Source organism: Miscanthus floridulus, chromosome 11 (genome assembly GCF_019320115.1).
Source record: "Miscanthus floridulus cultivar M001 chromosome 11, ASM1932011v1, whole genome shotgun sequence".
NCBI lineage: Eukaryota > Viridiplantae > Streptophyta > Magnoliopsida > Poales > Poaceae > Miscanthus > Miscanthus floridulus.
In genome coordinates, this window is record NC_089590.1 from 53249867 (window position 1) to 53270557 (window position 20691).

Here is a 20691-nt window from a genome sequence, read left to right on the forward strand (position 1 = left end):
AACCTCGAGCCAAACCCACAGAATCTCCATCGAGGAGAGGCCATCGGGCCCCCTGAGCTTATCGAACGACTCAGGCATCTGCCGGGAGGCGGGTTAAGAAGTTGTGGAGTGCCACCAGAGGGCTCTGCCGATCCCATCAGCAAATGATGGACCCGGATTCCACACGAACGTACCCGTTAGCGAGCTCGTTGAGCACGGTACTCAAGCCATCGAGGCAAGTGTCGTTCACTCAGCCCCTCCGATTGCGAAAACCGAGGACGGGGTAACACGCAAATAACGGCCGACCCCCATCAGACCCTAACAGGGATCGAGGGCTCGGGCCAAACAATGCAGGGACAAAGGCCCCACCTTGCCGAGCCCATAGAGTCCCCAGTTGGGATTTCTGTTGGAAGGCAGGGCAGGGATTATTGCGAAAGCACCCATTGTTACCAAAACCACGATTCCGGTCTCCAGTAACTCCCGACCCCAGGCAGGTGCGGGGGTCGGACCTTACTCGAGGGCTGTTAAGGTACGGCTACCTCCTCAATCCCCTCACATTATAATCAGCGGCATAATTCAGGGGAACATATTGGTAAGACCGTAAAAAATCAAATCGCAAAAAATCAAACGAAACGAAATTAAGACGCAAAAGCACGAAAGGCGTCCAGACTCGAAAAAATACCGACACTTGTCCACATATTACATATAAGCTATTCTCAAAATTGTTCGACTAATTACTCCCGCGAAGGGAGAACCATTTCTTTCAGACTGTCTGCCAGGTTCTTCGCAAGGGGAGCGACCATCTTCTCCATTTCCTCCAGCTCTTCATCCTCGTAGGTGGACGGAAAGCCTTCGCTCATCACCCTCAGGTTTATTTCCTTCTCATAATGGGCGTGGGCGACGGTGAAGGCCTGGGTAATCCCGGCGTGAAAGGCACTCTCCTCAAGTTGGCCCACCCGAGCCGTGATACCTCCGACACGAGCCGCGAGCGGGCTGGTCTCCACCGGCTCCGTCACATTCAGGGCGTTAAGGACCACCCCGACCGCAGTTTGTAGAAGATCATGCTCATCGCTCTCCGCCTGAAGGACCCTGCGCGTATAGGCAGCCTCTTTCTCCAGCTTGGTGGCGGCGTTCTCGGCACTCAACTTTCCTTTCACCGCGTCATCAAGCTCCGCCCGGAGAGAGCGGACCACCTCGACGTCCTCGTCCACCCTCTGCTGGAGGGCTGTGGCCCTACTCTCGGCCTTCTGCCGGAGGTCCCGCTCCATCTCCAGCTCCTTCAGGACTTCGCCGGCCTTCTCATTGGCCGCGGCATTCCTCTGCAGCAGCTCGTCTCGCTCTTTTCGGAGTTTGGCAATCTCCTCTCCATCCAGTTTAGACCTCGCCGACAGGTCCTCGAACATCCCGTGCGCCTCCTCCGCATCTTGACGCGCCTGAGCCTCCCGCTCCTGGACGATGGCAAGCTGGGCAGCCATGTTTGCTCGCAGCCGGGCCTCCTCGGAGAGGCGATCCCGCTCCGCCTTCTGCTCGCGGAGGAATTGGGATTTTTTCCGGCTACGAGCAACAAGAATCTGAAGAAGAAGACTGATATCAGAAATGCGAGAACCCACAAACACACGAAGAAAGAAAAAAGAAAGTCCAGAAAATACCTGAGAGGTAGGGATAACGATCTCACGGAGGGCTCCTCTGGCCTGGTCCAGGGCGTTCAGCATGGTCGAGATCCCGATGTCAAGACCTTCTCGCTCCATACTCTCGGAATGATCATCGAGCGAGAAAAGAGCCGACGTCGGGTCCTGAGCAGCCATCCACTGGAGCGGCGGCTCTCCCCGCGCAGGGGAGCGGCTTCCTCCCGACAAAGGGGCCGGTGGTGGCTCCCTCCTGACCCTGTGTGGCACCACCGCCGTACTCAAGGACCCTCCGGCTGGACCCTCCTCCGTCTGGACCACTTCGGGCGCCACGGGCGGATCCACATGGGCACCTGGCGGCGCGGATTGCACCACGCCCTCGGGTGCCACCACGACCGCGCCCGGCTGATCCTGGCTCGGCGCAGTCACGATCACCGGCGGCATACGGTCCTCGGCCGGCTCTTCCACGCCCGCCACGGAAGAAGCCGCTCGCTCAGTAGCCTCCGCGGGCGTGGGAGCCGCCATGGACGCCGTCGGTTCGGCCAACGCGGCCCCAACATCGGCACCACCCCTGCCCGAAACAGGGGTGACTCCAGGCGACGCCGTCTGTCCCGCTTGAAGGGCGAGACTCTTCTTGGGCGCCAGCCCCAGGGGGTGACCCGTCCGCAAGAACCTACACAAAGGTAATAACCGATTAAGTCAAAATAAAAATGAAAAAAAAAGATGAACACAGAGGAGTCAGGAGCTTACGTTGATGTCCTCGGCCGGCGGAAGCGTTTTGGGGACGGATCCCCAGATCCCTGTCCTGACTCGTCCGGACGGGACCGTTTCTTGCCTGCCCCCTGCTCTGGGGCAGGAGGGTTCATCTCGTCGGGCGCAGCGCCGGAGTCGCTCCCCTCCATCGTCTCGTCGGGCGCGGCACCGGAGCCGTCCCCCTCCCTCGTCTCGCGGGGCGCAGCACCGGAGCTGCTCCCCTCCATCACCTCGCAGGGCGCGGCATCAGAGCCGGGCGCGGCTCCGGTACTACCCTCTTCCACGATCGCCTCAGGGTCGGCGGCAGCAAGCCCAGCGTCCCCCGTCCACCGATCCTCGGCCGGCACGCCGTGCGAAGCGGCGGACTCGCCGGCCTCCACTGATCTCATTGATTCACTTCCCTCTGCGTGAAAGGCAAAGGGCCCCTGCACGGGTGGGTGGCCACTTGTCAGCGTTTCCTCATCCTCCAGGACGCCCCAATCCACGTCGACGGCTACCTCGTCGTCGCCGTCGTCATCATCATCATCGTCGTCATCCTCACTGCTCACGTCCTCTCCCCGATCCCGTGCCTCCTGCTTCAGTCGTTTCGCCTTCTTCATCTCCTCCTTTGCCTTCTTGTCCCGCTCGGCCGCGAGTCGATTCGCCGCCGCCACAGCCCTGTCCTTCGGCAGTGGAGCCGGACTATCCTTGAAGACTAGCCCCCTCGGCTAGCCCCAACATCACAAAAGCAAGTTTTAAAAAGGGAGATTCAGGAGAAAGAAAAGAGTGCAGGGGAAGAGGGCTTACGAATTCGAAGAACCCAGGCTCCGGCCGCATTGGAGGATGCCCGGGCACCGGATACACGATGTCGAGGACCATGCCGGCAGAATCCTTCGTCGGCTCCGTCGCCTCCTTGACACGCTGCGCCACTTCCGAATAAGGGAGCGCCTCGTCAACGAGCACCGTTCCCTCGAACGACATCCCTGGCATCATCCGATGCAGGGGAAGCACGCGCGCCATCAGTGGCGCCACCCTCCTCGCGTGGTAAGCACCGATAATCCCCGACCCCTTTACACCCCGACCCTTCAGGGCATGGAGGGCGGAGAGAAGGTCGGAGATGTGCTTCTTGTCTTTAGTCTGGACGCCCCAGCCCCATGACGCCGGAGCATCCACAATAAGACGTCCGGTGTACTTCGGTAGGGGGGCACTCGCATCATCCCTAACATAAAACCATTGCGAATGCCATCCCTTGTTGGATGTGGCCAGACGCATGTACGGGTAACCCTTCGATCGGGTATGGCGCAGGTGAATGCTGGCACACCCCATCGGTGCGTCTACTTCTTTCCCCCCAATCTTCCTCCTCGACAGACTAACGCTAAAGAAATGCCGCCACAGATCAAAATGGGGATCGATCCCCAGGAAACCCTCGCACAGGGCAACAAACGCTGCCATATGCTGTATCCCATTGGGAGTTAGATGCTGCAGCTCTACCTCATAGTAATCTAATAGCCCCCGAAGGAATCTATGCGCGGGTACCCCGAATCCCCGCTCATGGAAGAGGGCAAAAGAGACGACATACCCTTCAGGCGGCACCGGCTCACCCTCGTCGCCAGGAAGCAACCACTCCTGGACGGCGGATTGTGGGCGGAGAAGGCCACGGCGAACGAGGCCCTCCAGACGCCGGGAAGAGATGCTTGATCTGCCCCACAACTCCATTGAGGCAGTAGGGGGGAAGGGCAGGCGCGAGCTTAACGGCGGCTGGAACACGAACGCAGGCCGGTCGACGGTGGCGATGCGGGCGTGAGGAGCTAGGAAGATTGGCGGCGGATGTCTCAGAACGCAAAGGAAGGGGAGCGAAATACGGGACCCTGGGGGCGAACCCCGCGGTTTTATAGGGGGCGACGGACACGAGAAGGGCAACCGTCCGCCTCGATCTCCGGGCCTGCCACGCGCGCCCCCGCGTCGCGTCGTGGGACACGCGCCCGCAGTCCCTATCTTCTTATCCCAAAAATCTCGGCGGACGGTTCGCCTTCCGCAAGCGAATCCGGACTCTCTGCCCACCGGGGAAACACAAGCCACAAAGGCCTGTTTCTTTTCTCTTTGGCCCACCTAGGGCCCAGCAACTCGCCGGCCAGCCCAACTAAGAAGGAATCCACGAACGATCCGCCATCAGGGGCAAAAGCACCAGTTAGGACAGCCCCGAGTCAGTCCCCAGCGAACGGAACGCCACGACCCACTCGAAAAAACACCCAGTTGATGAAAAACTAAGTCCTTCAGCCTTACCCGCGAAGGGGCCGATACAACCCCCCGGGCGACTCTACTCGAGTCACCCGGGGGCTCGGGGGCTACACCCATCGGGTGCGCTCGCGCGCACCCTCCGGCAATTTAGCTTCGGCGAAATCAAAAAACACCCTCCAGGCGGTTCTGCCCGAATCACCTAGAGTCTCGGGGGCTACTGTCGGGGACCTAATACCGGGGTACCCCAGAAGGTGGAACCGATAACCACCGAACGTAAAAAACTTCTGGACGCATAAGGGCGCCATGTCATCCTTTGTTCGAATGACAGGAGTTCGGTTCCGCCTCGCCCGACACCCTTGGGACGGGCTCGGTCTCACCCGAGGACCGAGGGATAAACTCCGTCTCGCCCGACGCCTTGAGGACGGGCTCGGTCTCGCCCGAGGGCTGGGGGATGAGTTCCGTCTCGCCCGATCCCGGAGGGGTGGGGTCAGCCTCACCCGACGCCTTTGTGGGATAACCCTGCCTCGCCCCAAAGGCTCAAGGCTAATCTCCGTCTCGCCCGACGCCTATAGGGCGGGCTCGGTCTCGCCCGAAGGCTAAGGGATAGATTCCGCCTCGCCCGATCCCGGAGGGATAGGGTTAGTCTCGCCCAAGAGATAGGGACTGGCCTCCGTCTCATCCGACGGCCCAGAACGAGCCTCGCCCTGATCGATATCTATCCCTCATAACGATGGGTACAGGACGAGACAAGACGTTCGGGTCAACCATGGCTCCAACGACCATACCCTGCACCCTGACAGGAAAAGAACTGCCAGGGAACGACAGGACTGACGCTTTAGACCCTTCCGGGCGCCGCAGAGCCCAAAAGGTATTACAGGTGCGTGCACCTCACTCTGTAGAGTTGTAGGCGCCGCCTTCAGCTCTGGGACACGGAACCCAACGAAGATATACGACAACCGCTACACTCCAAGAACGGATTTGCTATCTCCACGAACGACGGATACTCCGTCACCGCGCTGTGGACCCGAGGAAGCGGGCGGGGCCCTCTTCCCGACCCCTCAGGTCCTCCAAGTCAGAGAGCCTTGGCCACGGCGCTACACCGGACCCCGACCCCGAATTCTCCCAACAGGAATCATGGGAACCAGAAGGCGTGTGGAGCAAGGCTGGGGGGAGGCCCCTAAGTCAAAACCACTGTACTACAGCCCATACCCTGGGGGCAGCATGCTGTGACTGATCTGACATCCTACAGAGATATTGACGACATCATAAGCACTTATCTTCCTTCGCACTCATCAGAATGGAGGACCTGACCAGGTAGACATGAGCCACAAGGCTAAGTAGAGTACGCATCCTGGAGCTCTCACCCTTGTAAAGCCAGCCCCTTCATCTATAAAAGGGGAGGCATATCCTCCATCAAACGGACGGAGAACAATAGAACACATTCACGCACATTCAAGCAGCTACGAAGCTCTTGACCACCCTTTCAATCCTTCGATCAGAGACTTGGGACCAGTCCCTCTCTCGGCAGTTTGTATCCCTTACTACAGATTATTTACGGTGCTAATAACACAAGCAGCAACAAACTGGACGTAGGGACGTTCCGCCCGAACCAGTATAAATCCTGTGTCCTTTAGCGCACCATCCGAGCCTAACGCGTATTACTATAAATTTACTTGCCGGTGCTTGTACGAAACACCGACACTATCAGATATTAATTGCTCTTTTTTTTAGAACTACCTCTAGAAACTATCCATTGGACTGACTTAAAACACTCTTAATCACATTAAACTTATTTTCAGGTATCGCTGATACATCACTACCGGTCCGTAATAAAATCCGGCAGTAATTTGGAAAATTGGCGGTAGGGCGCGTCGCACGGCGAGCGGCACGTGGCCGCCCGGCGACGGTGCACGGCGCCTTTGCTAGCGCCCTGCGTGCTGCTTCCGTCGTCCGGCCAGCACCACCAACAGGCAGCGAGCTCGGCCCCCGAAAGCCACCCACCTCTGCGCTGCCACAAGGTCGGGCTTGTTGCCTTGTTGGGCAGAACGCCCCTCGTGCTCCATCTCGTGCTCCGCCCAAACCTGAGAGGCTGAGAGGGCGAGGCTGCCGCCAGCTCACCAACTCTACTGGGTGGTGGTAAAAGAAATCCAAAAGGTAGAATCAGGTAAGAGCTGTCGAGCACAGTAACTGTGTACTTAATTACGTGCATGCCATGCCTAACTACGCCAGAGTAATGACGTACTAGTAACTCTCTCAAAAACCATCAAATCAAATCAAATTATAAAATGCATATACGTACGTTGATTTGTAGCTCAATCGCGGCCACGGATTCATATCGGTTTCGGTTCAAATGTGGAGCTGGGGATCGGATGGGATCCGTACATACACGTCAAGCAAGTCGTCAACACTCGCAGCTTTTGATGCATGAACTTGCACGGACAGTGTGTACCGACCACCAGTGCCGACTGCCGACATTTGAGTCTCGAAGAGGTAGCTCGCACGCCAGAGCGGCGGCGTACACATCCACCAAAAAACCCGGGAAGAAATGAAGAATCCGGCCGGCGCATGCAACTGGATTCGCCCTCGCCGGCCGCGTGCGTGGAAACAAGCGAGCCCTCTCTGCCTTCTTGGAATCACGTTACGTTTTGAAGGCTGAAACACTAAAAACAAGAAGAAAAAAACTAGAGGAACTAGGGACAGTTTTTCAATAAAAAGAAAATTATATTACACATCTAAATTCAAGTTTCAGAGGATTATTGCTAAGCAGTTGGGTGGATGATCACATCTGAACAATGTATGTTTACACTCTATACATGTACTTGCCTCACTAAGGCTTTCGAGCCACCTCAATACATCATACTTGCCTCGGTAAGGTTTTCAAGCTTATGCACACCTCAACACATTGTACATCTTTTTTCTCGATAACACAAAAGATTTATGCGTTTTTTTGTATTAAGAGAGAAAAGTTTGGTTACAACACGCGCTTGAGGCGCTCTAGGGGGGCGAAAGGTTTTATAACTGAACATTGGCCCTCCCTAGAAGAATACTTAGGCAAGCTAGGCTACTACTCGTTGCAGAAGACAACCTAAATTCTTTGCGTCGGCTTGCGCCCACAACTTCGTTGCCAGCAAGGCCGGCACTTGGGTGACTGCGCCACAAAAGCATCTCGCGTTTCGCTCCTTTTTTTTATTTTTAAGATAAAAGGATAGTTTATATCCGGCTTCATCTACCTCATGGTAGAATTAGGTCAATTATTATAAAGTTCAGTACAGTGATCAGCACACAACCCACAGGGATCATAAGCTTACAAGTAGACACTAGGACAACAAAGCGGGAAGTAAAGTTCTGACTAATGAAGACCAATAAACCTAGTCGATAACCATCCATTGGAATTAAAGAAGTGAAATGCTAATGTCTCCAGATGCTGCCCAATAAGAATCAGCTGATCCCGTAAATCATTACGCCGATGCAGCCTTGCACATTGCCGCAGCCAATGGGTTTCCCTGAATAGCACCTGCAAAAAAGTTTTCGGTCTGCATTTGTCAAAAACTACTTCGTTTCTTGTTAACCAGATTGTCCAACATAAAGCTGACGCTTGCAGTTAATAATAAAGAATTATGTATGTTATCACCCGCCTTAGACCAATTAACAAATAAATCATGTATACTGAGGGGGTGATAACCCAAACATCAAGTGTACAGCACGCCACAGGAACTTAGCATAATAACATTGGGAAAAAAGGTGTTGAATAGTTTCTTGATGGTGACAGAAGCAACATTTCGTATCACCATTCCAGCTTCGTCGTGCAAAATTATCATTAGTTAAGATCACACCTCTTTTTAAATACCACAAGAATATTTTTATTCTTGAAGAAATTTTGATCTGCCATAAATCCTGTGACACTCTGACCCTATTATTAATTAGTGCAAGCATACATAGATTTAACAGAAAATGTACCAGATGAATGTAATGCCCAAACAAACACATCCCTTTCCCCTGTAAGTTCACATCTTGTAACGAGGCAACAATTCTATGCCAATCCCTTAGATTTCTACCCCCCTAAATTCCGGCAAAAGGAAATGTTCAGCGGGATTGATGCAAGTACAGTTGCCATAGAATCCTGCTTTCTTCTCACAATATTGAACAACGAGAGAAATTTATCTTTTAATGGTTGGTTTTCCAACCAGGTGTCCATCCAAAAACAAGTTTGTGACCCGTATTTTACTTTGAATGAACCAAAAGTCATGAAACTATCTTTTACATTCATCAGTCCTTTCTAGAAGTGAGAGTCAGTGGACCTTTTGGTACAGCTCCCTATAGTTTTATCTTTTATATATTTATTTCTCAATAATTCTTGCCACATGCCATCCTCATTTAACAGCTTGAAGAGCCACTTACTCATCAGGCATTTGTTTTGTAAATCCAAATTATGTATCCCTAAATCCACCCTGTATTTTTGGTTGGCACATAATTTTTCATTTGGCCAGTCTATATTTTCACTTGTGATGGTCGCTTTGCCAGTAGAATCTTGATCTAAAGCAGTCGATCTTTTCTAATACTCCTTTTGGGAGTTCAAAAAAGACATCATAAACATCGGTAAGCTAGAGAGCACCGAGTTTATTAAGACCAAGCGACCTCCTAAAGAAAGCATCTTACCTTTCCATCCGCTAAGCTTGTTTTCAATTCTGTTCTCTATTGACTGCCAATCTTTATTACTCAGTTTCCTAGTGTGCATAGGTAAACCAAGGTATCGAAAGGGAAACTTACCCACCCCATACCCAAACAACTACGAATAGAAAACCTCAGGCTCTTTTGCTTTACCAAAACAAAATATTTTGCTTTTATGAAAATTAATTTTGAGCCCCAAAAGTTGCTCAAACGTGCTTAGTATCAATTTCATGTTTACCGCCTTCTCAAAATCATGGCTCATAAAGATCACTGTGTCATCCGCATATTATAGAATAGACAAACCATCTTGGACAAGATGAGGAATGACCCCTTCTATCTGGCCTGCTTCCTTGGCCCTAGCAATTAGTATAGCCAACATGTCTGCCACTATATTAAATAGTATTGAAGACATTGGGTCACCTTGCCTTAGGCCTTTTTTTGTCTGGAAATAGGAACCAAGTTGGTCATTCACTTTAATGTTTACATTTCCTCCCTATGTAAACTGCTGTACCCAAGAACACCACTTCTGAGAGAATCCTTTCATCGCTAAGGTTTGTTGTAAAAAGTTCCATTTTACTTTATCATAAGCCTTTTCAAAATCTATTTTAAAGATTATTCCATCTTGCTTTTTTTAGTGGAGTTTATGAATCGTTTCATGGAGAATTACTGTGCCCTCCATGATGTTTCTTCCTAGGAGGAAAGTAGTTTGTGTTGGTCTAATGATCTTCTGGGCAACAGTAGACAATCTATTAGTCGCAACTTTGGTAAAGATCTTAAAAGAAACTATTCAACAAATAGATCGGTCTATATTGTTGAATGACTTTCGCATCTTTCTTCTTTGGTAACAGGATTATAGTACCAAAGTTGAGACTATTCAAAGGCAGAGTTCCCTCATGAAATTCCATAAAGAGAGCCATCAGATCGTCTTTTATTAAATCCCATAAGACCTGATAGAACTCAGGTGGAAAGCCATCCTGGTCCTGGTGCCTTATTGTGTTGCATCTAGAACACCGCTGCTCTGACCTCAGACTCAGAAAACACATCAGTTAGAAACACATTTTCTAGATCAGAGACTTGAGGTATGTCTTGGACCTGGTGCTCCTCCAACACTATAGAAGAGCTCTCCGGGGGACCAAACATGTTTTTATAATAGTTGGTAATATGTTGTTTTAGTTGAGCATCACCTTCTATTATATTGTTGCCATCCTCCAATTGGAAAAATACGAGTTTTTCGATGCCTACCATTAGCCAACATATGATAATATTTAGTATTAGCATCACCCTCCTGTAGATGTTTTACCTTTGCCCTTTGGTACCATTTAATTTCCTCTTCACACAGCAGTTCAACCAATCTCTCATTTAGCACATGTTTAAGATTTAGTTCCGTCTGATTAAGCAAAGATATTTCTACCTTCTTGTCTAGCTCATCAAGTTTGTCTAACAATTCCTTTTTTCCTTCTTATAAGCCCCACTCATATTTTTTGCCTAGCCTCTGAGGTACTGGCGAAGTCTCCTGATCTTCGCCCGCCACCTCTCTAATGGGCTGCCCTCCACAATCACACTAAGCCAAACATCTCGCACCATGTCACAAAAACCATCCCTAAGCAACCAATCCAATTCAAATTTGAATTGGGTTGGTAAGACGGACTATTTGTGCTAAATAACAGTGGAGTGTGGTCAGAAATGTCTCTGCTCAAAGCAACCACAGTTGAAAGCGGATACTTAGACTCAAAATCCGTACAAACTAGAATCCTATCTAGTTTCTCAAAGGTCTGATTTTGTACGCGATTAGCCCAAGTAAACTTTCTTCCTGTCAGCTCTAATTCTCTAAGATTTAGCGTGTCAATGACTGCATTAAACACAAAAGGCCATCTATCACTATAGTTTTCATTGTTTTTCTCATCCGGACTACGAATAATGTTAAAATCACCACCTATAACAATAGGTAGGGTGTCTTTTGAACATACTCTAACCAGCTCGGATAAGAATTGCGTTTTTAGATCTAATTGAGTAGGGCCATAAACCGAGATTAAATTAAATTTAAAATCAACCTCCTTGTGTCTCAACTTGAACCGAATAAAAAAATCCCCTTCTTCTATCTGACCAATGTCAAAAATTAAAGGGTTTATACCTAGCATCATACCACCAGACCGACCCCTTGGAGCCATGCAATGCCAAAGAAAATCTCTGCCAGGCACAGATATTATTCAAAGTTGATTGTGGAAAATTGGCTCTCCCGGTCTCCGATAAGGCAATGAAATCTAGGTTCTTTTCTTTTGTCAAGTCAGACAGAAATCTATACTTTTTATGGTCAGCAAAATCATTGCAGTTCTAGAAAATTCCTTTCATTTGGATTGACTTTTAGCTTTTTTCATTAATTTTGGACCTAGATTTTTTGTAATGTGATAAAGGGGTCTGTAGACACAAAGGATCACAGCCCCCATCACCTAGGTCTTCAGTAATCTCCGCACAAATGAGGTTTAAAGCATCTAAATCCATATTTTCCTCTAAAGAGCAAACAGATGAGACAACATCCACTAGGTTCTTGCTAGATTCTTCTAAATTAAAAAAACTGAGATAGTCTATGTGACTCCACATCTTTTAAAGATTTTAAAGAACAGGAAAACCTTCCTGCTCATTAACCCTGAGTGAAATTCCTAGTGCACTAGTAGAAGCTAGCAAAATAGAATCATCAAGAGCATCAAAAGAAAGTGGCTGTGATTCTTTATCTTTGATCGAAGACGATTCCAAATTTTTGGGCACTTTTAACTTCGTTGCCTTCTCCAACGAGTCTTGCTCCTTCTAGAGCTCCCAAGCGACCAAAGCAAAGATTGAGTTGGCGCCTTGCCTGCAGCTGCTTGTCCATTGTGTTCGCCAAGTCTCTCACATCGTACATATGAAAATACAGTATCTGTGGTTCGAAATCCCTAGATGCTATAGCATTTAGCGAAGAGCCTCTCCAACAGTTATTAGTGGAGTTAAATGAGGCTATAGCCACTAAATTATATTCCCTCCATCCCGGAATGATAGGCCCCATTCGCTTCGCTGAAAAAGTCAAAATACTGTTCCGACTGATTTGTTGTGAGAGAAAAATACTATTCCAACTGAAAAATAAGCTGAAAAGTACGGATTATAAGACAAGCGAACATGGCCATAATCATATTTCAAATAGGGAAAACTCAACTTATACAAAACTCGCAAAAAAAACTAACAATTATTCAAATTATATACAAGTTTAGAACATGAAACTTGTGTTCAAAGTGCCTATGGTATTGTATTGATTCTTTTGCAAATGACAATATATATAAGATAAATTAACAGTCAACATGTATATTTTGCTTGACTTTTTCATTATCAAAATACGTTTATCATTTTGGGATAGAGGGAGTATATGGACACAAACAACTATATATAGTCGGAGATTGATAGTATCTCAACATATGTTAGTATTTGACATTAGAGGAAATCATATACTCCTAAGTTATTAGTACTTGGTCTTGTAATGTCATACTACTATCAACTTCTCTCTCACTCCTTGCTAACACATTTGAGTCGATGAAATATACGCAGAGTACAGAATCCTTTTCAGACGTAATTCAAAGACTCTTGGATGCTTGGGTTACTTTGGTACCTTGGTCAGGCGCAATCAGGACCAATCCATAAACTATTCCTAGGGTTTGTTAAAGAAAACTAACGCGGGAGTACGGTTGTAACAGATATTCCTAGCTCTCCTCTCAGCTTGCTTTGACTGCATATCCATCCATCCATCCCTAGCTAGATGTACTAGCTACAAGCATTGTATCATCTTCCTCTCTATAAAAGCCCAACAACCCCCACGCCGCGTTTCCTCTCCTCTACCTCTTCTCTTCAACAAATTCTTCTTCCTAGCTTGCAACTGAGGGCATATATCACACACACAAACAACCACACAAGCGATCAATCGAACTGATGTATGCATAGTTTGCAGGAGAAACTTCACACCATGATGAGCTGCATCAGGAGAACTAGTGCAATGAGTCTTGTTGTAGTTATCTTGCTCATCGTCTCCTTGCTCACTATTCACCTCCCCACCGCCTGTGCTCGCCAAGGTGAGTCCTGGTCCATCTTGTTGTGCAGTCGCAGTCGATGCACATGCACTTGAGATTTTGTCTTGACCCGTCCATCTTCACTGTTCTTGCAGTTGTCGTGCTAAACCCAAACAATAATGGACTGGACAACAGAGGAAACGAGGTTAGTGAAAACGCCAAATCTACTCTCATCGTTGGTTGTTCTGATCACAGAGCAGAGAGCTAGTTAAATCTAGTAGTCATCTACTGACAGATTCTAGTACATGTACATATTTTGCTCTAGTTACTAGTGGATTTGGATGACTGTACGCAGAACCTCGGCGAGGCGTTGGCGTCCACCGACGACGATGATTTAGCTGCCAGCAAGGTACTCCCAGGGCGGAAGCTCGGTGCGCCGAACAAGGAGGGAACCAAAGCCACCGAGGGAGCGACAACGACGACGACTTCCGCAGGCTCACGGCCGCGGACGGTGAAGATGCGCGCGGCGGCGAAGCACGGCGACGCGGTCACCGAGATGTACGACATGCTCAGGAGGGACTTACGCGTCCAGGGCGAGCCGCCGCCGGCCGATCAACAACGGCGCCACGCCGCTGCAGGTGAATAAGAAGCCCTAGAGGGATAGAGATAGCTAGTGCTGTACGTAATAGCTAGCTTCCTCGGCGTGCTCTCGGGCCATTTGAACTTGGGAATGGCATGACTAGTTCGGTACATATAGTTAGAGGCTTAGAGCTACCTAGCTGCTTCGTTCTTCAGGCTTTAGTTGTCATAATCCTAGTTGATTAGGAGGGTTTATATACGTAGTTGCCCATATCAAATAATGTCTTGTGGCTAGCCTTAATCTGGCCTTCAAGCTGGACAACCTGTTTAGCCCAATCTGCAACAGCATGGATCGTTCATGTGCAGATGAGCAATTTTGTCAATGGTGTTCATGCTTGAGGATAGATGACATGTAGTAGTATGCACATGCACATCCGCACCAGTATCAGGTCGCAGATGTGCTCATATGCTTGTAACAGATTCAGTGATTTACATGTATTTGCACCAATTTACTGTCATGTTGTTCTGTCGCTTCACCGGCTAACAGAAATTACTTCACTGATTCTCGGTTTCTGGCAGCAGAGTATCACGGCTCAAATAGCACCCTCCATGGATGTTCATCTGGAATAATACCTCAACAAGTATCCACAAATCCTATACCAAAGCTATACCTTAATTCCTCACTCATCATAGTGTTGTAAATTACAAGCCACTACCGAATCCGACAAGCCATTAACCTGCTAGAGATAAATAAGAACAGCAGGGCATTGGGGGGGTGGGGGGGGGGGGGGGGGTGGGGGGGGGGGGGGGGGGGGGGCAGAAAAGAAAAGAGAAGGGGGAGAGGAGAGAAACATTTGAATGAATTTAACATGGACCTCCACGGGCTCAAGCGTGACAGACACGAAGGGCTCAACTCAACAGGCAAAAAGGATGCAGGGGCAGGCGCATTCAGAATTTACAGCAAAGGATTCTGTAACCCCAGCCTCGGTCTTCCTTCAGACGCCTGCGGTCGGCCTTTGCCATCTTCACGGGGCTGCTGTTCCACTCGTTCTGTAGTCTGTGAATTGGAGAACAAAAGGAAGATGCTTAATCCCATGAATGATGCTTGAACCCATGAGAACAAAACAAAGAAAGTTTCGTGTAATGACAACATTTATGAAGAATTCCTATTGATTGGTCCGAAAGTTCAGAAACTGCCATGAGCCCATGACAGTACAACCAAAGTATGACGTTATGAGGTAGCAGTTAGCATAAGGGAAATTATATCCATGCCTGACTGATATTCCTTTAGGCAGGGGAACTTATGTTGTTGACTAATTACCGTTATAGAAGAACAAATTCAATGCTGTCCCATTCAGATGTACAACAAACTATGAAGTTGCTTATATGGGGCTAGATTTTATCAATTACGACATGTAGATGTATATAGAGAAGGATTGATTTGTTTAAGAGAATTAAGCAACAATATTGCGGGGCGAGAAAGCAGTTCTATGCTGAAAATAAGTAATCAGATAATCTGCACTTACACTGGAAATGCAAAGGACCGAGTACTTGTTGTGCTACTTTCTGATCGAAGAGAAATATTGCCAGAATAAGGTATGTGACCAGAGGGCGTTAGTGGACCTGAGGTAATGCTAGGTCCAGAGAAGCTTGATTCAAAGGGATTGCGAATAACAGTTTGTGCGGTCACTTTTGCGCTATCAGGCCCATTTTGTTGAACCACAGATTCTGTTTGCACAGGAGTTGAACTCTTACTATCCGTGATGTCCTCACTTATTTTTGTGCCAAGCTCCGCATCTCTTGGGTTGAAATCATTTATATCTTGACCATCAATCTCATATTTCTGACCATTATCACTTTTGACGTCACTATGCTCTCCATTGCTAATGGATAGAGATGTAGCAGTGCCCATTTCATGTGCTACATCAGTCTTCACATCATTATTAGTGAGACTCTCACTCTGATCATTACATTGTTCAGATGCTTGGACATCCAATGTACTTGAACTTTCTTCAACAGAATCTAACCTATTCTCTTCAATTATGGCTTCATCTATTTCAATGGGATCAAATCCTTTCAGTGCTCTGTTGACAAGATCACTAAAACTATCTGTCTTTTCAATAGGACAGATGGGTGCTATAGATGCGGCATTCACAATAGTAGGGAGAGAGTAATTAGGTTCCCATGTCTCGTCTAGTGATCCATAGGCAATAAAAGGGTTATAGTGATTAACTTGATTGGATCCTTCCATATCCAATGCAGCACTGACAGCAACTTCCTCAGGTATCACCACCGAGAAATCAGCAGCGGCTGATTGTACTGGTAAATCATTGTGAATGATGTTACTGGTCTCCGATGCAATACCAATTCCAGTTTCATAACAATCATTCGATGAAACCTGTAACAAAGATCAATCATGTTATGTGCTCCAATGGTGTAGAGATATATAAGTGATGAAATAGTTAAAATTATATGTGCAGTTGCTCATTTATTGAGCCAAATAAACTACGTATGTAATACCAAATCACATTTTTCGGGGAACAGAACAAACAATTTATAGTTTACATACAATCATCGAACATTATGATACACATCAAGGGAAAGAATGAATTGTAAGAGTTAAAGTGGTGATCAATGAATTGTAAGAGTTAAAGTGGTGATCATACAGATTAGTTGCAAATACTGAACTGTATAAGTTAAGTAGTTGCATACTTGATGGGTTGTTTCTCCAGTGAAAAGCCGGTCCTGATTTTCATTGCTCTCAGAAATGATACTGCCAACCTCCTGGCAATCTTGTGCAACTTCATGACATGGTAATTGTTTGGGATTTAATTCCTCATCATTAGAATCGGTAGATACATCTGCAGTATTGTTATCTTCAAGATCATGCTTTTTGCATGAGGAGTTCTGTTCCCCAGTATTGCCATCAGTATCACACATGACAGGTAGGATAACTATTTCTGATTTTAATCCATGTGCAGTTTTTGTAGAGTCAGCACTTATCTCTTCCCTTAGGTCACCATTTGTATATTCTGAGGAATCAAAGTTCATGGATACCTTTTGATCTACTTGCTTTTCTGATGAAGTCTTTTGATTAGGAAGAACTCCTTCATCAATGCAGACATCCTTGACAAAATGGACACCGTAATCAGAAGAAAGAACTGTATCTGGCAGTTTGATCTCTACAACATCCTTGTCATACGAGTAATCCTCAATGCGTGTCTGCCCAATTTTACCTCCATTCAGATGCTCAGCCTTCACAAAACTAAGTTCAGATTGATTGGTTTGTTCAACCATTTTATCTGCCAAAAATTTGTGATTACTTTGTCTTTCAGCCTCACAGTCTAATTTAGGACTACCGTTAGATGCAAGATCATGAAAAATATGACTTTGGTAAGGCCTTTCATCATCTGCATGCCAATATCAAAATCAGCTATTAAGAGTGTGAACAGAGAAGAAAAAAAATCATAATGAAGCAAACATATCATAATCGACATTTATTGTTTCTGGTTTGCAACGTCAATAAATGAGTAAAGCTATTTCTAAGATTATAATAGTAATAACTGATGACCAACCCAACCAGGACAAGAAATATATGCAAAGAACTTATTATCATGGAATTAACATTAGAGTACTTCAGGTAAGTTCATCTGTAGTTTCTTTTTCCTTTTAGTTGCGCTATCACTGTAATCATATGCAAGCATTAAACTTTCCTGCAGTGACTCACAACTCAAATAAAGCACATTTTGTCATAAAGAAACCCAGAAAAGTTTATTTGCTTAACTAAGATGTTATTGGTAGTCCTGAAGGAACAAAAGCCAAGAACTGACAGTGTTCCTACCAAATCAACGAAAATCATGATTCAATACAAACACAATAGTGTTTTCTTTTCTTGATCCAAGAATAGTTTTTTTTTTGTATCCATCAAATCAATATAGAGATTGCATAAAAATTAAAACAGACTGAAATTGGTATAATGGATCCTTCTATGAAGATTAACGCAGAACATAACAGGCGTATGAAAGCGAACATTGATGAGGTATTTATCATGCTGAGTGAGACAATTGCACAAATAATTACCAGAAAAAAATCACAGGGATGAGGTGGACTCTAGCAAATCACATGACGTATCAACGATCCTATGCACAATTCTCAGTTCAGTTATCCTAGCAAATGAAATGCATCATGCTATCAGATCGCAATCTATCAACCGACTACCCTATAAAGCCACAATCAGCCTTTGCCACAGCCCAAAACCAGGCTAGCATCAAGAATCATAGAAATCAGAATGCAACCGTGCTTAACTGATGCAATTAAGCAAATGCTTTTACAAATAAAGGCAGAAGACTAGATGTGAAACTCACTTACCTATCTTCATGATCTGCGCATACAGTATCCTTAAGTACTAGCCATGCCTCAGGACTCAGGAGCTGCCTTTGCTAAACAGTGCTCATTATTTCCTGCAAAAGAAAAGAAGAAGAAGAAGAGAGAGAAATATTAGAAGTCAAATACTCCCATGATCCACACAGACAAAAAAGTGCATGCTTCCTGTTCTCCAGAATGGAGGACAAAAGGCTGCGTTTGCGAATGCCGATGTCCATCCATCTGCAAACAAATACCGCGTTTCGCGTAAACTAGATTCCCATGGGAGGAAAAGTCTCGCAGCGTCCTGATAGAACAAGACACTTTACACCCTTTCAGAGACACCCAAAAAAAGAAAGGATGAAAAAGAAATCAAAAGACGAAACCATGTCGCAAACACATAACGCTTAAGGAAAACACAAGCTCTGAAGAGCGAAAGCAGAGGAGGCAACGACCGGCCCGCCCAACAACTCCTTCGCGGCATTTGGACACACCAAACATCAAGCGTTTCCAGGGAGAAAGTCAGCCTCAATGTACACACGCATACAGCTAGACTACACAGCACAGGACAGCACAAGCACCAGACAAAGCACCGGATACCAAAACTGCAGGGTTTTCTATACGCGTCGATGCAGAGACGGTCGGTCAGGCATACAGGCAGACAGAGAAAGGAACGAAGTAGCGGTACCATACCATACCATACGAAGCAAAGCAAAGGGAGACAAGGACCTGGTTGGATCACAGGACAAGCACGCCCTGGTTTCTTCCTTTCCTCTCACGGAAAGAAGCAAGCAAGCAAGTAGGACGATGGACAGGGAAACAGGAGCGAAACCACCAACCGCGCACCGATCCACCACTTACCCCAGCATGAAACCAGAGGGCTCCAAGTCTTGAAGAAACTTGCAAGGGCCCCGAGGAGCTCCGGACTCTGATGGCATGGCTTTAACTGGGCATCAGACTGTGTCGGTAAGGCCTATGGAGGAGTAATTACATAGGACTGTGCGGCCCAGCGCAGTAACTACGAGCAGGCAAGAACAGCAAGCCAAACAAGAGGAAGCTCGGATCAAAGACTCTACTTTCCCTCTTTTTTGGGTGACAAAAATGATGCGCCTCCAATCCAGAATCATGAAACATGCATATCGAATGCTACTTCTGCGACTCTACCACTCACCCACCAGTTCTTCAGATCAGAGCTTCTGAAGAAATAATAACAGAGCAAAAACGAGCAACATGGGAAGATGAACATGGCCAAGAAACAAGTCCCCTCCGCTCCTCACTCGCATGCAGAACTAGTCCAGCCGTGGGCGAAGGAGGACGACAGCACCACAAGAACAGGAGACGGAGTGAAGCTGTGAAGGATCGGAGGAGCTCTGACCTTTGCGTGTGCAGGCGCCGCAGCAATTCAGTTTCGCCTTCTCTGCTGCGCCGGCCAGAAAGAAAGCTCCGGGAGAACCGGCGGGAGGGGCGGCAAGGCGAGGACGGAATGGATCGCAGCGGAGCCCGAGAACCCAAAAAATTCCGCGATAAGAATTCCCCGGGGCGGAGGGTGGAGACCTTAAATAAACGCCATTCATGAGAGGCAGCAGAGCAGTGCAATAAATTTGATGCGTTGTGAGGGGAGGGGAGGTCCCTTTCGCGAATAGGACCCTCGGCGAGGTGCACGAACCGAAGCCTTGGATCGCTTCGAGAAGAAGGGCCTGCAATTTTTTTATTATTATTAGTGCAAGTGTAGGTGTCAACTTTGCTATTCAGTCCAGGATTTTTTTTGCACGGCGGTTGACTGGGTAGGCTTGTGTGCCATTCTGTTTGTTTTAGGGTGAAATTTATATAAATGCTCTAGTCATCTTGAGTTGGCATTTTAGAGCCCGTTTGGCGAGACTTCCGGTGGCTCCGGCTCCTCATGACTAGCTACTATAGCAAAGAGCTGTTTTTCTTTCTCCTCGTGAAATAAACCAAGAGCCCGAAGAAGTTCTAGCTCCTCCAGATGTGGCTCCTCGCACTGTAGCATGGAGCCGGAGCCGGAGCCGGAGCCAGAGCCAGAGAGAGCCCTCGCAAAGAGGGTGTGGGGGTATGACCCCCGGTATACACAAGAAAAGACATAGGCCGCACCATCAAATGTGACCTAGCTCACAAGATCAAGACGTGCGCGGCGCTGCTCAGCGTGCACCGTAAGACATTGTATAGTATCAAATAGGATATTTTCCTTGTAACCCTACCCCTCCAGAGTATATAAGGAGAGGCAGGGGTCCTCTAGTCGATATCCCATACAGATCCTAGGCCTAGCCTAAGGCATTTGATCATACGCAATATCATACAATAGCTAATATAAACCAACAGACCACAGGAGTAGGGTATTACATCATACTCACGGCCTGAACCTGTTTAACTCGTGTGTTTCTGTTGTCTTCTTTTTCTTGATCACACGCTTCTCTACCGATCAATCTACCTTCGTGGGATGCCTCTCGGAGGACTGCCGATGATAT

At 47.5% G+C, this 20691-nt stretch overlaps 3 protein-coding genes across 3 annotated transcripts; 1 reads left to right on the forward strand and 2 right to left on the reverse strand.

The window, feature by feature from the left end:
• Positions 1 to 2297: 2297 nt before the first annotated feature.
• LOC136490809 (uncharacterized) lies at positions 2298 to 3974 on the reverse strand. Its single transcript, XM_066486999.1, has 2 exons — positions 3144 to 3974; positions 2298 to 3064 (listed from the first exon to the last, which is right to left on the reverse strand). Exons 1-2 carry the CDS (start codon positions 3786 to 3788, stop codon positions 2351 to 2353), a joined length of 1359 nt encoding a protein of 452 aa, XP_066343096.1. The 5' UTR covers positions 3789 to 3974; the 3' UTR covers positions 2298 to 2350.
• Positions 3975 to 12738: 8764 nt separating this feature from the next.
• LOC136490751 (uncharacterized) lies at positions 12739 to 14615 on the forward strand. The gene is made up of 3 exons (XM_066486943.1): positions 12739 to 13330; positions 13423 to 13472; positions 13623 to 14615. Exons 1-3 carry the CDS (start codon positions 13195 to 13197, stop codon positions 13911 to 13913), a joined length of 477 nt encoding a protein of 158 aa, XP_066343040.1. The 5' UTR covers positions 12739 to 13194; the 3' UTR covers positions 13914 to 14615.
• Positions 14616 to 14661: 46 nt separating this feature from the next.
• Positions 14662 to 19852, reverse strand: LOC136490750 (uncharacterized). The gene is made up of 5 exons (XM_066486942.1): positions 19584 to 19852; positions 18215 to 18306; positions 16559 to 17256; positions 15373 to 16244; positions 14662 to 14903 (listed from the first exon to the last, which is right to left on the reverse strand). The coding sequence occupies exons 2-5, from the start codon at positions 18222 to 18224 to the stop codon at positions 14795 to 14797; spliced, it is 1689 nt and encodes a 562-aa protein (XP_066343039.1). The 5' UTR covers positions 18225 to 18306; positions 19584 to 19852; the 3' UTR covers positions 14662 to 14794.
• Between the last annotated feature and the right edge of the window lie 839 nt (positions 19853 to 20691).

Bases quoted from the DNA above. Each gene is read 5' to 3' on its own strand.
- LOC136490809 (XM_066486999.1), bottom strand. From the start codon at position 3,788: ATGGCAGCGTTTGTTGCCCTGTGCGAGGGTTTCCTGGGGATCGATCCC. The intron at 3,065-3,143 runs GTAAGCCCTCTT...TGTTGGGGCTAG, and splicing joins AGCCTGGGTTCTTCGAATTC to CCGAGGGGGCTAGTCTTCAA.
- LOC136490751 (XM_066486943.1), top strand. From the start codon at position 13,195: ATGCATAGTTTGCAGGAGAAACTTCACACCATGATGAGCTGCATCAGG. The intron at 13,331-13,422 runs GTGAGTCCTGGT...CTGTTCTTGCAG, and splicing joins CACCGCCTGTGCTCGCCAAG to TTGTCGTGCTAAACCCAAAC. The intron at 13,473-13,622 runs GTTAGTGAAAAC...GACTGTACGCAG, and splicing joins TGGACAACAGAGGAAACGAG to AACCTCGGCGAGGCGTTGGC.
- LOC136490750 (XM_066486942.1), bottom strand. The intron at 16,245-16,558 runs GTATGCAACTAC...TCTTTGTTACAG, and splicing joins CTGGAGAAACAACCCATCAA to GTTTCATCGAATGATTGTTA. The intron at 14,904-15,372 runs GTAAGTGCAGAT...TCCAATTCACAG, and splicing joins CGGTCCTTTGCATTTCCAGT to ACTACAGAACGAGTGGAACA.